This window comes from Oncorhynchus masou, chromosome 3 (assembly GCF_036934945.1).
Source record: "Oncorhynchus masou masou isolate Uvic2021 chromosome 3, UVic_Omas_1.1, whole genome shotgun sequence".
In the NCBI taxonomy this organism is placed as follows: domain Eukaryota; kingdom Metazoa; phylum Chordata; class Actinopteri; order Salmoniformes; family Salmonidae; genus Oncorhynchus; species Oncorhynchus masou.
In genome coordinates, this window is record NC_088214.1 from 14,251,572 (window position 1) to 14,269,133 (window position 17,562).

At 48.0% G+C, this 17,562-nt stretch overlaps 1 protein-coding gene across 5 annotated transcripts in view; it reads right to left on the bottom strand.

Annotated features, from left to right (window-relative positions):
* Positions 1-1,941: 1,941 nt before the first annotated feature.
* LOC135510748 (receptor-type tyrosine-protein phosphatase S-like) overlaps positions 1,942-17,562 on the bottom strand; it is a 139,433-nt gene continuing 123,812 nt past the window's right edge. For 3 of the 5 annotated variants that reach the window (XM_064931934.1, XM_064931942.1, XM_064931925.1), the window contains 9 exons: positions 16,315-16,434; positions 10,900-11,054; positions 7,656-7,941; positions 4,914-5,092; positions 4,568-4,694; positions 4,277-4,402; positions 3,094-3,248; positions 2,752-2,887; positions 1,944-2,628 (listed from right to left, as the gene is read on the bottom strand). In XM_064931934.1, coding sequence (XP_064788006.1) covers positions 2,560-2,628; positions 2,752-2,887; positions 3,094-3,248; positions 4,277-4,402; positions 4,568-4,694; positions 4,914-5,092; positions 7,656-7,941; positions 10,900-11,054; positions 16,315-16,434 — 1,353 coding nt within the window. In that variant the 3' untranslated portion in view covers positions 1,944-2,559. Of the gene's footprint in view, positions 2,629-2,751; positions 2,888-3,093; positions 3,249-4,276; positions 4,403-4,567; positions 4,695-4,913; positions 5,093-7,655; positions 7,942-10,899; positions 11,055-16,314; positions 16,435-17,562 lie in introns of all 5 variants that reach the window. The other 2 variants (XM_064931956.1, XM_064931951.1) reach the window with 2 other exon arrangements.

Below are 17,562 nucleotides of genomic sequence, written 5' to 3' on the forward strand. Positions count from 1 at the left end.
CCAACACACTGAGCCATCAGGACCATGGCAGATTTCAAGTAGGTGTAAGCTACATTATGACGCTCACTGCTTAGCTCAGACAATTTAGATGTAACGTAAGCAGCTGAAAACCAACATGGTGAAACACAAGGCAAACACACTGAACCACAATGAATAGGATCATTACAATATTTTCTGCAGAATGTGGAAAATGTTCCCCCCAAAAAACACTCCAGTCAATTAAGGAAATTAACTCAAATTCTGTTCATTCATCGAAATGGTCCTCCAAGAAAAATATAGCCAATTTTCAATTCATACACGTAATTTCAGTGCATCTCCCGAAATGACTGGCTGGGATTGAAATGGAATTGCCTAAACTGTGTTTAACCTTTACTGTCATTACTCTATGTAGTAAGATGTCAGAACATAACAAGCAAAGCATGGATGACTGAACATTGACTGGTAATAATATTGATCCACACTTGGAGTAGGGTGAAGTTGCCCCCAGACAATGATCTTAGGTCAGTTTTGTTTTTCCCCCCAAATGGTTTAGATTATGATTTCAGGATGGTACTGATCCTAGATCTGTGCCTACAGGCAACCTCAACCTGGAGCTCATGGATCATCATGTATGCTGGATGTAGACGGGTACCATTCCTCCTTCTCATTAGAGGTCAAAGTTAATTTCCCATCTGCCCAGGAACAGCGTGGTTTCTCTTGGCACTGTGGGTAGAAGAGTCTGGTGTCCAATCACAGACATGCAGCTCAAACCGTCCTTCTAGTTCTATAGATCTAAAACCGTGCTGTGGACCAGGACTAGCTGTGGCAGCAAGACACCACGAATGCAGAGCAACAGACACATGGAAGTGTTCCCCCCTTGTACACTAAACCCACAGACACATGGAAGTGTTCCCCCCTTGTACACTAAACCCACAGACACATGGAAGTGTTCCCCCCTCGTACACTAAACCCACAGACACGTGGAAGTGTTCCCCCTTGTACACTAAACCCACAGACACATGGAAGTGTTCCCCCTTGTACACTAAACCCACAGACACGTGGAAGTGTTCCCCCTCGTACACTAAACCCACAGACACGTGGAAGTGTTCCCCCTTGTACACTAAACCCACAGACACATGGAAGTGTTCCCCCTTGTACACTAAACCCACAGACACATGGAAGTGTTCCCCCCTTGTACACTAAACCCACAGACCCATGGAAGTGTTCCCCCCTTGTACACTAAACCCACAGACACATGGAAGTGTTCCCCCTCGTACACTAAACCCACAGACACGTGGAAGTGTTCCCCCTTGTACACTAAACCCACAGACACATGGAAGTGTTCCCCCTTGTACACTAAACCCACAGACACATGGAAGTGTTCCCCCTCGTACACTAAACCCACAGACACGTGGAAGTGTTCCCCCCTCGTACAATAAACCCACAGACACGTGGAAGTGTTCCCCCCTCGTACACTAAACCCACAGACACGTGGAAGTGTTCCCCCCTTGTACACTAAACCCACAGACACGTGGAAGTGTTCCCCCCTCGTACACTAAACCCACAGACACGTGGAAGTGTTCCCCCCTTGTACACTAAACCCACAGACACGTGGAAGTGTTCCCCCCTTGTACACTAAACCCACAGACACATGGAAGTGTTCCCCCCTTGTACAATAAACCCACAGACACGTGGAAGTGTTCCCCCCTTGTACACTAAACCCACAGACACATGGAAGTGTTCCCCCTTGTACACTAAACCCACAGACACATGGAAGTGTTCCCCCTTGTACAATAAACCCACAGACACGTGGAAGTGTTCCCCCTTGTACACTAAACCCACAGACACATGGAAGTGTTCCCCCTTGTACAATAAACCCACAGACACGTGGAAGTGTTCCCCCTTGTACACTAAACCCACAGACACATGGAAGTGTTGCCCCATTGTACACTAAACCCACAGACACATGGAAGTGTTCCCCCCTTGTACACTAAACCCACAGACACGTGGAAGTGTTCTCCCCTTGTACACTAAACCCACAGACACATGGAAGTGTTGCCCCCTTGTACACTAAACCCACAGACACATGGAAGTGTTCCCCCCTTGTACACTAAACCAACATAGAAAGACAAGATAGAAAACCCATTGAAGGTGCAGCAGATATCCAGGCTTTTTGTTGTCCTTTTATACATCACTGGTTTTGTTTTTGAAATAGCTGACCACAACACACAGGTTTTATAAATCCTCCACATTTTGAACACTGAGGTAAGAAGAATATGCAGGATTACACATGTAATAGTCTGTCTCTGACTCCCAACACATCCTTTGCAGGTCTTTCCTGAGAGTACAGATTTTATTTGACGTTTGTCTAGTTGTTGTTGTTTTGTATGTTGTTGTTGTTTTGTATGTTGCTGTTGTTGTTCTTGTATAATTACTCCTTGTTAGTAGCGTCGCCCCTCCAATGGGATATAAGGTTAATTGTTTAGTCGTTTTCCAGTCTGGGCTCTCTCTCGTTGTTCCTCGTCTCTGTGGACCTCTATCTGAACAGAAGGATGGAGGGATGACAGTTCCTCTCCTCTCTTAGGTTGCATAGTGGTCAAAACTCCCCAGGTACTCCAGGGTAGCCTGGTAGGAGAACTGGTACTCATCCTGAACCAGGGAAATAGACAGGACAGAGCAACAGCCTACCATTACCGTGGCTTCCAGACACAGAGAAATCACATGTACTTGTCTGATATCCATGGTTTTCAACAGTGAGACTGTGAAGCCTACCTCCGTCTGTACCATGGCAGGGCGTTGTGTCCTCAGCATCTTCACTGTCTGGAAGATGTCCACAGCTCCCTCGTAACGCATCCTCTCCAGAATGATACTCAGAGTGATGAAGACTCCGGTCCGCCCCACACCCGCACTACACACACACACACACACACACACACACACACACACACACACACACACACACACACACACACACACACACACACACACACATACACACACATATATACACATAGTGGCTAGACTAATGTACATCAGTAATCAGAATGAGGTGTGTGAAGTATATCAGGGGAAAGCATTGTTAGTCAAACCTATAGCTATGGCAATGACTCTTACCTGCAATGGACACTGATTGGGCCGTCCTGTCCAAACTGCTCCTTGGTTTTGTGCACCTGGCCAATGAAGTCGATGAAGCCCTCTCCAGATTTAGGAACTCCCTGCTCTGGCCAATCGGTGAACTGGAACTGACGAACTGTCCGTGATTGGCCATCCTGATGCGAGAATGGGCAGAAGAAGTGGTGATGAGAGCAATGTTGAGTATCACTTCTCAAACCATTCTCCATATTGTTACTGGTATTCTCTGATCTTATGTGAGTGGATAAGTGAAGGTGAGATATCCCTTCTACTGATTTAAACAAACAAACTATTGTACTGTCTGTTACCAGAGTTGTGTCTTATCAGGTCTGTTCTGGTGGCTGAGCACCAACCCTCTGTCGGCTTTATATGTCTATGAGTCCTGTCTTGTCTGCCAGACTCTGTGGCCTGCCTGTCTCTAGCTCTGTGGCCTGCCTGTCTCTAGCTCTGTGGCCTGCCTGTCTCTAGCTCTGTGGCCTGCCTGTCTCTAGCTCTGTGGCCTGCCTGTCTCTAGCTCTGTGGCCTGCCTGTCTCTAGCTCTGTGGCCTGTGTCTCTAGCTCTGCCTGTCTCTAGCTCTGTGGCCTGCCTGTCTCTAGCTCTGTGCCTGCCTGTCTCTAGCTCTGTGGCCTGCCTGTCTCTAGCTCTGTGGCCTGCCTGTCTCTAGCTCTGTGGCCTGCCTGTCTCTAGCTCTGTGGCCTGCCTGTCTCTAGCTCTGTGGCCTGCCTGTCTCTAGCCAATTACATCTGTTCTCTGCTCAGACGGCGTGACTCCACTATAACAGAGATCAATACAACCTCTGTCAACGGGCCGCCAGGACAGGACAGGCTGAACTGGAGTAATCGACAGCTCACACACACGCACAGGAATGCAAGCATGCACACACACAAACCCACGATAAGGGCATCAGGAGAGGACAGGGTTGACTACTGTGTAATCTACTGTGAGTCGAAGGAACATGTTAGCTGCCAGGAGCAGATAGAGGGGAGAGGTCAGGGTGTCTGATTCCAATATTAAATATGCTACAAAAGGGACAAGTAATTTGAAAGCAACACCCACAGGCACACAGTCTTGTGTCATTGACCTTGCCTTGTCTGAGGAGGATATACAGTATTGTGGACACATAAATACACACACACACACACACGCACACACACACACTCTCACCCTTGCATCGGTGACCTTAAACTCTCTGAGGATATACTGAGGCATGTTGTATTCAGCCATGGGATCCACTACAAAGTACTGGTAACGAGCAGACCGCTCTGCGGGCCAGTACTGATGGCACTTCTCCTGCAGGCACACACAGGGGTACAGAGATGGCATCACGTACGTATTTGTGTCTCTGAGTATGTTTGTGTGGTGTGTTTCTGTGCGTGTGCGAGCATACGTGCATGCGTGTGCAGATGTGTTTGTGTGTGTATGTGCAGGTGTGTGTTTGTGTGTGTGTAACCTTACCCGTCCCATCTCTCTCAGTTTAGTGAGCATGACCACGATGGTAGAGTTGTGTTCCCACAGCATCCTCCAGAAGTCCTCTGTGGTCTCAGCCAGTGGTCCCTGGGTGGCCATGTAACCTCTCTGCTGCCTATATACAATAGACGATGGGTGTTGAGTTATACAGGGTTCTGTTCCAATGTAAAGACATCAAAGATAGAATGGACACATTTCTTTCATTTGGATTTTTCAATTATATTATAAGCATAATGTGAGACCCAAGATATGGCCACTGGTCCATGTATTATGGAACAATGCCTTGAAATGAGATGCCCATATTACTAATTATTCTTCCTTGGTTGAGCTTTACCTGTATCCATCAATGTAGCTGGCGTTGATGTAATCTGATCCTTCCAGACCTCGGATTGGCTGCAGACAGACGCGGGTGGTCTCATAGGGCATGATGTTGACCAGGCGGTTCTTAAACTTGTTACATGGCAGGTTGGCACTGACGAACCGAGACGTGTGGGCTTTGGTGTTGGCCAGACGCTGGGGGGAGGGGTGAAGGGGGGTTTGAGTTTCCCCCCCACAGAAACACGTTCCTATGAACAAAGTTAAAGGGCAATGCATTCTTCCTAATATTTATTCTGTACTTGCATTGAAAAACTGTATTTCTACTATATTTCAACATGTTTTCTATTCAAAATGTACTGTATGTATTTCAATACCTGGTCTTTCTATGTTTACCTTGAATTCCAGCTCCATGCCAGTGATGTATTTATGTTCTATTGAATATATTTCTATGTTTACCTTGAACTCCAACTCCACGCCGGTGATGTATTTCTATGTTTACCTTGAACTCCAGCTCCATGCCAGTGATGTATTTATGTTCTATTGAATATATTTCTATGTTTACCTTGAACTCCAGCTCCATGCCGCCGAGGTGAGTAAAACATTTAAACGTGTTAACCCTCGCAAGGCTGCAGGCCCAGACGGCATCCCCAGCCGCGCCCTCAGAGCATGCGCAGACCAGCTGGCTGATGTGTTTACGGACATATTCAATCAATCCCTATACCAGTCTGCTGTTCCCACATGCTTCAAGAGGGCCACCATTGTTCCTGTTCCCAAGAAAGCTAAGGTAACTGAGCTAAACGACTACCGCCCCCGTTGCACTTCCGTCATCATGAAGTGCTTTGAGAGACTAGTCAAGGACCATATCACCTCCACCCTACCTGACACCCTAGACCCACTCCAATTTGCTTACCGCCCAAATAGCTCCACAGACGACGCAATCTCAACCACACTGCACACTGCCCTAACCCATCTGGACAAGAGGAATACCTATGTGAGAATGCTGTTCATCGACTACAGCTCAGCATTTAACACCATAGTACCCTCCAAGCTCGTCATCAAGCTCGAGACCCTGGGTCTCAACCCTGCCCTGTGCAACTGGGTACTGGACTTCCTGACGGGCCGCCCCCAGGTGGTGAGGGTAGGCAACAACATCTCCACCCCGCTGATCCTCAACACTGGGGCCCCACAAGGGTGCGTTCTGAGCCCTCTCCTGTACTCCCTGGCAACGCACGCCTCCAACTCAATCATCAAGTTTGCGGACGACACAACAGTGGTAGGCTTGATTACCAACAACGACGAGACGGCCTACAGGGAGGAGGTGAGGGCCCTCGGAGTGTGGTGTCAGGACAATAACCTCACACTCAACGTCAACAAAACTAAGGAGATGATTGGACTTCAGGAAACAGCAGAGGGAGCACCCCCCTATCCACATCGATGGAACAGTAGTGGAGAGGGTAGTACGTTTTAAGTTCCTCGGCATACACATCACAGACAAACTGAATTGGTCCACTCACACAGACAGCATCGTGAAGAAGGCGCAGCAGCACCTCTTCAACCTCAGGAGGCTGAAGAAATTTAGCTTGTCACCAAAAGCACTCACAAACTTCTACAGATGCACAATCGAGAGCATCCTGGCGGGCTGTATCACCGCCTGGTACGGCAACTGCTCCGCCCACAACCGTAAGGCTCTCCAGAGGGTAGTGAGGTCTGCACAACGTATCACCGGGGGCAAACTACCTGCCCTCCAGGACACCTACACCACCCGATGTTACAGGAAGGCCACAAAGATCATCAAGGACAACACCCACCCGAGCCACTACCTGTTCACCCCGCTATCATCCAGAAGGCGAGGTCAGTACAGCGGCATCAAAGCTGGGACCGAGAGACTGAAAAACAGCTTCTATCTCAAGGCCATCAGACTGTTAAACAGTAACCACTAACATTGAGTGGCTGCTGCCAACACACTGGCTCAACTCCAGCCACTTCAATAATGGGAATTGATGGGAAAGGATGTAAAATATATCACTAGCCACTTTAAACAATGCTACCTAATATAATGTTTACATACCCTACATTATTCATTTCATATGTATACGTATATACTGTACTCTATCATCTACTGCATCCTTATGTAATACATGTATCACTAGCCACTTTAACTATGCCACTTTGTTTACATACTCATCTCATATGTATATACTGTACTCGATACCATCTACTGTATCTTGCCTATGCTGCTCTGTACCATCACTCATTCATATCTTTATGTACATATTCTTTATCCCCTTACACTGTGTATAAGATATTAGTTTTGGAAATGTTAGTTAGATTACTTGTTGGTTATTACTGCATTGTCGGAACTAGAAGCACAAGCATTTCGCTACACTCGCATTAACATCTGCTAACCATGTGTATGTGACAAATAAAATTTGATTTGATTTGTATTTCTATGTTTACCTTGAACTCCAGCTCCATGCCAGTGATGTATTTCTATGTTTACCTTGAACTCCAGCTCCATGCCAGTGATGTATTTCTATGTTTACCTTGAACTCCAGCTCCATGCCGGTGATGTATTTCTATGTTTACCTTGAACTCCAGCTCCATGCCAGTGATGTATTTCTATGTTTACCTTGAACTCCAGCTCCATGCCGGTGATGTATTTCTATGTTTACCTTGAACTCCAGCTCCATGCCGGTGACGTATTTCTATGTTTACCTTGAACTCCAGCTCCATGCCAGTGATGTATTTCTATGTTTACCTTGAACTCCAGCTCCATGCCAGTGACGTGCTCTCCACTCTCCACCTTGCCCAGCTTCTGCATGTAGGAGAACAGGCTCCGGGCCGCCACCTCCGTGTTCCCACAAGCCACTGCTTCCAGCAGCGCCTCGTGGATGAAGCCGTACTGGTCTTCCGTCTGCACCATGTAGTTCCGCTGTGACCTCATCAGAGTCACGTGACCATAGATGTCGGCCGTGCGCTCGTGTCTGATCCGTTCCAGCATGGCGTCGATCACGATGAAGCAACCGGTACGACCCACGCCCGCACTGAGAGAGGTAAGAAAGAGAGGAAGATATCTATGAGTGTAAACATACCTACTGAACTGTCAGTGGCAATTCTTCAAGACAGCCTCTCATGTTTGGCTGACTGGATCCAGGGTGTGTGAGTATGTGCTGTTTACATGTCGCAGGTGTGTGGTATGTGTGTCTGGTATATGTATGTGGTAAATTTGTGTGCGGGTACATGTGAGTGTGTGTGGGTACATGTCTGTGTGGGTATATGCGTGTGTGGTATACAGTGGGGCAAAAAAGTATTTAGTCAGCCACCAATTGTGTGGGGGTATGTGTGTGTGTGGGTGTGTGTGTGTGTGTGTGGGGGTATATGTGTGTGTGGTGTATGTGTGAGTGGGTATGTGTGTGTGGTATGTTGATGTGCAGGTGTAAGTGTGTGTGGGTACATGTCTGTGTGGGTATATGCGTGTGTGGTATACAGTGGGGCAAAAAAGTATTTAGTCAGCCACCAATTGTGTGTGGGTATATGTGTGTGTGTGTGTGGGTATATGTGTGTGTGTGTGTGGTATATGTGTGTGTGTTGTATATGCGTGTGTGTGTTGTATATGCGTGTGTGTGTTGTATATGCGTGTGTGTGTTGTATATGTGTGTGTGTTGTATATGCGTGTGTGTGTTGTATATGCGTGTGTGTGTTGTATATGCGTGTGTGTCGGTGTATGCGTGCGTGGGTATATGTGTGTGTGCGTGGGTGTGTGGATATGTGTGTGTGTGTGTGTGGTATGTATATGTGTGTGTGTGTGGTATATGTGTGTATGGTATATATGTGTGTGTGTGTGTGTATATGGTGTGTGTATATTGTATATGTGTGTGTGTGTTGTATGTGCGTGTGTGTGTTGTATATGCATGTGTGTCGGTGTATGCGTGCGTGGGTATATGTGTGTGTGTTGGTGTATGCGTGCGTGGGTATATGTGTGTGTGTTGTTGTATGCGTGTGTGGATCTGTGTGTGTGTGGTATATGTGTGTATGTATGTATGGATATATGTGTGTGTGGGTATATGTGTGTATGGGTATATATGTGTGTGGTATATGTGTGTGGGGGTATATGTGTGTGTGGTATATGGGTCTGTGGTAAATGTGTGTGGTATATGTGTGTGGGGGTATATGTGTGTGTGGTATATGGGTCTGTGGTAAATGTGTGTGTGGGTATATGTGTGTGTGGGTATGTGTGTGTGTGGGTACGTGTCTGTGGTATATGTATGTGTGTGGGTATATGTTTGTGTGGTATGTGTGTGTGTGGTGTATGTGTGTGTGTGTGTGTGGGTACATGTGTGTGTGTGGTGTGTCTGTGTGTATATGTATGTGTGTGCTGTATATGTGTGTGCGGGCATATGTGTGTGTGGTGTATGTGTGTGTGTGGTGTATGTGTGTGTGTGTGTGTGTGTGTGTGTGTGTGTGTGTTGGTGTATATGGGTATATGCATGTGTGGGTATGTGTGTGTGTGGGTATGAGTGTGTGTCGGTATGTGTGTGTGTGGGTATGTGTGTGTGGGTATGTGTGTGTGTGGGTATGTGTGTGTGGGTATGAGTGTGTGTGGGTATGTGTGTGTGTGTGGGTATGTGTGTGTGGGTATGTGTGTGTGTGTGGGTATGAGTGTGTGTGGGTATGAGTGTGTGTGGGTATAAGTGTGTGTGGGTATATGTTTGTGTGCGTATATGTGTTTGTGGGTATACAGTGGGGCAAAAGAGTATTTAGTCAGCCACCAATTGTGCATGTTCTCCCACTTAAAAATATGAGAGAGGCCTGTAATTTTCATCATAGGTACACTTCAACTATGACAGACAAAATGAGAAAAACAAATCCAGAAAATCACATTGTAGGATTTTTTATGAACTTATTTGCAAATGATGGTGGAAAATAAGTATTTGGTCACCTACAAACAAGCAAGAGGGCTCTCACAGACCTGTAACTTCTTCTTTAAGAGGCTCCTCTGTCCTCCACTCATTACCTGTATTAATGGCACCTGTTTGAACTTGTTATCAGTATAAAAGACACCTGTCCACAACCTCAAACAGTCACACTCCAAACTCCACTATGGCCAAGACCAAAGAGCTGTCAAAGGACACCAGAAACAAAATTGTAAACCTGCACCAGGCTGGGAAGACTGAATCTGCAATAGGTAAGCAGCTTGGTTTGAGTGGAGAACAGGAGGGCTTCTTAAAGAAAAACTAACAGGTCTGTGAGAGCCGGAATTCTTACTGGTTGGTAGGTGATCAAATACTTATGTCATGCAATAAAATGCAAATTAATTACTTAAAAATCATACAATGTGATTTTCTGGATTTTTGTTTTAAATTCCGTCTCTCACAGTTGAAGTGTACCTATGATAAAAAATTACAGACCTCTACATGCTTTGTAAGTAGGACAACCTGAAAAATTGGCAGTGTATCAAATACTTGTTCTCCCCACTGTATGTGTGTGGTTATATGTGTATGTGGTATATGTTTGTGTGGGTATATGTGTGTGTGTGGGTATATGTGTATAAAGTATATGTTTGTGTGGGTATATATGTGTGTGTGTGTGTGTGTGGGTATATGTGTATAAAGTATATGTTTGTGTGGGTATATATATGTGTGTGTGGGTATATGTGTGTGTGTGTGTGTGTGTGTGTGTGTGTGTGTGTGTGTGTGGGGGTATATGTGTATAAGTATATGTTTGTGTGTGCGGCCTATGCATGTGTGTGTGTGTGTGTGTGTGTGTGTGTGTGTGTGTGTATGTGTGTGTGTGTGTGTGTGTGTATATGTGTGTATATGGGTATAGTATATGTTGTGTGTGTGTGTGTGTGTGTGTGTGTGTGTGTGTGTGTGTGTGTGTGTGTGTGTGTGTGTGTGTGTGTGTGTGTGTGTGTGTGTGTGTGTGTGTGTGTGTGTGTGTGTGTGTGTGTGTGTGTGTGTGGGTATATGTGTAAGTATATGTTTGTGTGTGCGGCCTCGTACCTGCAGTGTGCGATGACAGGACCAGCGTCAGGGGGGTTGCAGGCTTTAACCCTGCGTAGGAAGGCCAGGAACGGAGTGGGGTACTCTGGTACACCGTGGTCTGGCCAGGCAGTGAACTGGAACTGACGCACCTCCCTCCGCTCATTACAACCATTCTGAGAGAGGAGAGGAGATGGGAAGAGATTGTTATCATTACTACCACAACTATTATCACATTCATCGAGCCATTCTGTGAGAGAGGAGAGTAGGGAGAAGAGGAGAGTAGGGAGAAGAGAAGAGTAGGGAGAAGAGGAGAGTAGGGAGAAGAGGAGAGTAGGGAGAAGAGGAGAGGAGAGTAGGGAGAAGAGGAGAGGAGAGTAGGGAGAAGATGAGAGGAGGGAGAAGAGGAGAGGAGGGAGAAGAGGAGAGGAGGGAGAAGAGGAGAGGAGAGTAGGGAGAAGATGAGGGAGGAGGGAGAGGGAGAAGAGGAGAGGAGGGAGAAGAGGAGAGGAGGGAGGGAGAAGAGGAGAGGAGAGTAGGGAGAAGAGGGAGAGGGAGAGTAGGGAGAAGAGGAGAGTAGGGAGGAGAGGGGAGGGAGAGGAGGAGAGAAGGAGGAGGAGAGTAGGGAGAAGAGGAGGGAGAAGAGGAGAGTAGGGAGAAGAGGAGAGGAGAGGAGGGAGAAGAGGAGAGTAGGGAGAAGAGGAGAGGAGAGTAGGGAGAAGAGGAGAGTAGGGAGAAGAGGAGAGGAGAGTAGGGAGAAGAGGAGAGGAGGGAGAAGAGGAGAGTAGGGAGAAGATGAGAGGAGGGAGAAGAGGAGAGGAGGGAGAAGAGGAGAGGAGGGAGAAGAGGAGAGGAGAGTAGGGAGAAGAGGAGAGGAGGGAGAAGAGGAGAGGAGGGAGAAGAGGAGAGGAGGGAGAAGAGGAGAAGAGGAGAAGAGGAGAGTAGGGAGAAGAGGAGAGGAGTAGGGAGAGTAGGGAGGAGAGGAGAAGAGGGAGAAGAGGAGAGTAGGGAGAAGAGGAGAGGAGAGTAGGGAGAAGAGGAGAGTAGGGAGAAGAGGAGAGGAGAGTAGGGAGAAGAGGAGAGTAGGGAGAAGAGGAGAGGAGGGAGAAGAGGAGAGTAGGGAGAAGAGGAGAAGAGGAGAGGAGGGAGAAGAGGAGAGTAGGGAGAAGAGGAGAGGAGAGGAGGGAGAAGAGGAGAGTAGGGAGAAGAGGAGAGTAGGGAGAAGAGGAGAGGAGAGGAGGGAGAAGAGGAGAGTAGGGAGAAGAGGAGAGGAGAGGAGGCAGAAGAGGAGAGAGGGAGAGGAGGAGGGAGAAGAGGAGAGGAGAGGAGGGAGGGAAGAGGAGAGGAGGGAGAAGGAGGAGGAGAGGAGAGTAGGGAGAAGAGGAGAGTAGGGAGAAGAGGAGAGTAGGGAGAAGAGGGAGAGGAGTAGGGAGAAGATGAGAGGAGGGAGAAGAGGAGAGGAGGAGAGGAGGGAGAGGAGAGGAGGAGAGAGGGAGAGGAGAGGAGAGTAGGGAGAAGATGAGAGGAGGGAGAAGAGGAGAGGAGGGAGAAGAGGAGAGGGAGGGAGAAGGGAGAAGGGAGAGTAGGGAGAAGAGGAGAGGAGGAGAAGGAGAGGAGGGAGGAGAGAGGAGGGAGGAGAGTAGGGAGAAGAGGAGAGGAGGGAGAAGAGGAGGGAGGAGGAGAGAGGGAGAAGAGGAGAGTAGGGAGAAGAGGAGAGTAGGGAGGAGAGGAGAGGAGGGAGAAGAGGAGAGTAGGGAGGAGAGGGGAGAGGAGAGAGGAGAGAGTAGGGAAGAGAGAGGGAGGAGAAGAGGGAGAAGAGAAGAGGAGTAGGGAGAAGAGGAGAGTAGGGAGAAGAGGAGAGAGTAGGGAGAAGAGGAGAGTAGGGAGAAGAGAGGGAGAAGAGAAGAGGAGAGTAGGGAGAAGAGGAGAGTAGGGAGAAGAGGAGAGGAGAGTAGGGAGAAGAGGAGAGTAGGGAGAAGAGGAGAGGAGAAGGAGAAGAGGAGAGAGGGAAGAGGAGAGTAGGGAGAGAGAGGAGAGTAGGGAGGAGGAAGAGGGAGAGAGAGAGAGGGAGAAGAGGAGAGTAGGGAGAAGAGGAGAGGAGAGGAGGGAGAAGAGGAGAGGAGAGGAGGGAGAAGAGGAGAGTAGGGAGAAGAGGAGAGGAGAGGAGGGAGAAGAGGAGAGTAGGGAGAAGAGGAGAGTAGGGAGGAGAGGAGAAGAGGAGAGTAGGGAGAAGAGGAGAAGAGGAGGTGAGGAGAGGAGAGGAGAGGAGAGGAGGGAGAAGAGAAGAGGAGGGAGAAGAGGAGAGTAGGGAGAAGAGGAGAGTAGGGAGAAGAAGAGAGTAGGGAGAAGAAGAGAGTAGGGAGAAGAAGAGGAGTAGGGAGAAGAGGAGAGAGGGAGAGAAGAGGAGGGAGAAGAGGAGAGTAGGGAGAAGAGGAGAGGGAGAGGGAGGAGGAGAAGAGGAGAGTAGGGAGAAGAGAGAGGAGGGAGGAGAGGAGGGAGAAGAGGAGAGGAGGGAGAAGGGGAGAGAGGGAGAAGAGGGAGAGGAGGGAGAGAGAGGAGAGGAGAGTAGGGAGAAGAAGAGGAGAGGAGAAGGGAGAAGAGGAGAGTAGGGAGAAGAGGAGAGAGGGAGAGGGAGAGGGAGGGAGAAGGGAGGAAAGGGAGAGGGAGGGAGGAGAGTAGGGAGGAGAGTAGGGAGAAGAGGAGAGTAGGGAGAAGAGGAGAGTAGGGAGAGAAGATGGGAGAGGAGGGAGAAGAGGAGGAGGGAGAAGGGAGAGGAGGAAGAGAGTAGGGAGAAGAGGAGAGTAGGGAGAAGAGGAGAGGAGAGTAGGGAGAAGAGGAGAGGAGGGAGAAGAGGAGAGTAGGGAGAAGAGGAGAAGAGGAGAGGAGGGAGAAGAGGAGAGTAGGGAGAAGAGGAGAGGAGAGAGGAGGGAGAAGGGAGAGAGGAGAGGGGAGAAGAGGAGAGTAGGGAGAAGAGGAGGAGAGGAGAGTAGGGAGAAGAGGAGAGAGGAGAAGAGGGAGAAGAGGAGAGTAGGGAGAAGATGAGAGGAGGGAGAAGAGGAGAGGAGGGAGAAGAGGAGAGTAGGGAGAAGAGGAGAGTAGGGAGAAGAGGAGAGTAGGGAGAAGATGAGAGGAGAGGAGGAGAGGAGAGGAGAAGAGGAGAGAGTAGGGAGAAGAGGAGAGGAGGGAGAAGAGGAGAGGAGGAGAAGAGGAGAGGAGGGAGAAGATGGGAGAGGAGGGAGAAGGAGGAGAGGAGGGAGAAGAGGAGAGAGTAGGGAGGAGAGTAGGGAGAAGAGAGAGGAGAGGAGGAGAGAAGAGGAGAGTAGGGAGAAGAGGAGAGGAGGGAGAGAGGATAGGAGAGTAGGGAGAAGAGGAGAGTAGGGAGAAGACGAGAGGGGAGGGAGGGAGAAGAGGAGAGTAGGGAGGAGAGGAGAAGAGGAGAGTAGGGAGAAGAGGAGAGTAGGGAGAAGAGGAGAGGAGGGAGAAGAGGGGAGAGTAGGGAGAAGAGGAGAAGTAGGGAGAAGAGGAGAGGAGAGTAGGGAGGATGAGGGAGAGAGGGAGAAGAGAGGAGGGAGGGAGAAGAGGAGAGGAGAGTAGGGAGAATAGGGAGAGGAGAGTAGGGAGAAGAGGAGAGGAGAGTAGGGAGAAAGAGGGGAGGAGAGGAGAGTAGGGAGAAGAGAGAGTAGAGTAGGGAGGGAGAGGAGAGAGAAGAGGAGAGGGAGTAGGGAGAGGAGAGGAGAGGAGAGGGGAGGGAGAGGAGAGAGAAGGGAGAGTAGGGAGAAGAGGAGAGAGAGGAGAGGGAGAAGGAGGAGAGTAGGGAGAAGAGGAGAGGAGGGAGAAGAGGAGAGGAGAGTAGGGAGAAGACGAGAGGGAGGGAGGAGAGGGAGGGAGAGAGGAGAGTAGGGAGAAGAGGAGAGGAGAGGAGGGAGAAGAGGAGAGTAGGGAGAAGAGGAGAGGAGGGAGGGAGAAGAGGAGAGTAGGGAGGAGAGGAGGGAGAAGAGAGGGAGGGAGAAGAGGAGAGTAGGGAGAAGAGGAGAGGAGGGAGGAGAGAGGAGAGGAGGGAGAAGAGTAGGGAGAGGAGAGGGAGAGGAGAAGAGGAGAGGAGGGAGAAGAGGAGAGTAGGGAGAAGAGGAGAGGGAGAGAGTAGGGAGAAGATGAGAGGGAGGGAGAAGAGGAGAAGAGAGAGTAGAGAGAGAGGAGAGTAGGGAGAAGAGGGAGGAGGAGGGAGGGAGAAGAGGAGAGTAGGGAGAAGAGGAGAGAGGGAGGAGAGGAGAGGGGAGAGGAGAGTAGGGAAGAGAGAGAGGGAGGAGAGGGAGAAGAGGAGAGTAGGGAGAAGAGGAGAGGAGGGAGAGGGAGGAGAGAAGAGGGAGAAGAGGAGGGAGAAGAGGAGAGTAGGGAGAAGAGGAGAGTAGGGAGAAGAGGAGAAGAGGAGAGGAGGGAGAAGAGGAGAGTAGGGAGGAGAGTAGGGAGGAGAGTAGGGAGGAGAGGAGAGTAGGGAGAGAATGAGAGAGTAGAGTAGAGTGGAGAGGAGGAGAGTAGAGGAGAGTAGAGAGGAGGTAGGAGGGAGGAGAGGAGAGTAGGGAGAAGAGAGGGAGATTAGAGAGGAGAGAGAAGAGGAGAGTAGGGAGAAGAGAGGAGATTAGAGAGGAGAGTAGGGAGGAGATTAGGGAGGAGAGGAGAGAGGAGAGGAGAGAGGAGTGACGAGACGAGTGAGAATAGAGCATAGTATAGAGGAGAGAGGAGAGTAGATATTAGAGAATAGAGAGGAGAGGGGACAGAGGATAGAGGAGAGCAGCGGGGAGAGAGTAGAGGAGAGGGAAGCCAGTATTATCATTACTACTTTATGAGACACAGTGGCAGGGACAGAAACTTTCAGAAACCAGACAAAAGCATCTGTGTTCTCCACATGCATAATAGTTATGCTTCCAGACATTACATAACATATTAATTGAGATATTCATGTACAAAACCTCAAAACACTTCAAAGACAGCTGGCCTACTTTAGTTTCTGTATTTGGGACACTGAGGCCTGGTATGGGTCTATATCCTAGATTAGGTAGAATATTCAGGACCTATGCTATTGTAGTAGCAGTAACACAGGCTCAAATTGACTGGCTAGAATGCAATGCTCCATTAACTACTGCCTAACAACAGCCTCTTTGTTCTCTGCTCTTTTCTCATAGGGTGACGGAGCAGATCTTAATTCAAATCCCTTCAAATTGTTTCTGGTTCATTAGCCGACAGTGTAGAAGTATCATGGGGCAAGACCGTAAATTAATCAACAGCAAATGACAGGGGATTTACCAAAATAACAGAGGAGTAGAGAGGAGGGAGAAAAGACAAGGGAGGTGAAGTGGAGTTTGTGTGTGTGAGTGCATAAGTGTGCTTCTATGCATGTGTGTGTGTACAGTATTTGTGCATGCGTTTGTGTGTACTGACCTTCTGCAGGGAGAAGGTGCGCACGCAGAATGTGGCCAGTTCCATAGTGTCCAGTATGGTGACCTGAGTCATGCCATAGGTCTCTGTACCCCGGCTTGGCCAGTACTGGTCACACTTTACCTACAGGAGCAGGAGACACCTTCATCAGCATCACTGTTATCAAAATGATCATGGTCAGTAACATCATCGTCATCAATAACAAGAACATCAATGTCATAATCGTCGGGTCATCATCAACATCATAAACATTAACATCATCATCATCATCATCTTTAACATCATCTTTAACATCATCAACAACATTAACATCATCATCATCATCATCATCATCATCATCTTTAACATCATCAACATCATAAACAACATTAACATTATCAACAACATCATAAACAACATTAACATCATCAACATCATAAACAACATTAACATTATCAACAACATCATAAACAACATTAACATCATCATCATCATAAACAACATTAACATTATCAACAACATCATAAACAACATTAACATCATCAACAACATCATAAACAACATTAACATCACATCATCATCAACATCATAAACAACACTATCAACATCATAAACAACATTAACATCATAAACAACATTATCATCAACATCATAAACAACATTATCATCATCAACATCATAAACAACATTATCATCATCAACATCATAAACATTAACATCATCATCATTAACATCTTCATCATAAACATCATCACATCATAATCAACATCATCATCATCATCACCATTAACATAATCAACATCAACAACATTAACATCACATCATAATCAACATCATCATCAACATTAACATAATCAACATCAACAACATTAACATCACATCATAATCAACATTATCAACATTAACATAATCTCTCCTCTCCTCTCTTACTCTCCTCTATTCTCTCCTCTCCTCTCTCCTTCCTACTCTCCTTCTTTGGACACTGTGTTAACTAACCTCCAGACGAGCTTGAATGCCATACAACTCTCCTTCCGTGGCCTCCAACTGCTCTTAAACGCAAATAAAACTAAATGCATGCTATCCAACCGATCATTGCCCGCACTTGCCCGCCCATCCAGCATCACTATTCTGGACGGCTCTGACTTAGAATACGTGGATAACTACAAATACCTAGGTGTCTGGCTAGACTGTAAACTCTCCTTCCAGACTCACATTAAGCATCTCCAATCAAAAATTAAATCTAGAATCGGCTTCCTATTTCGCAACAAAGCT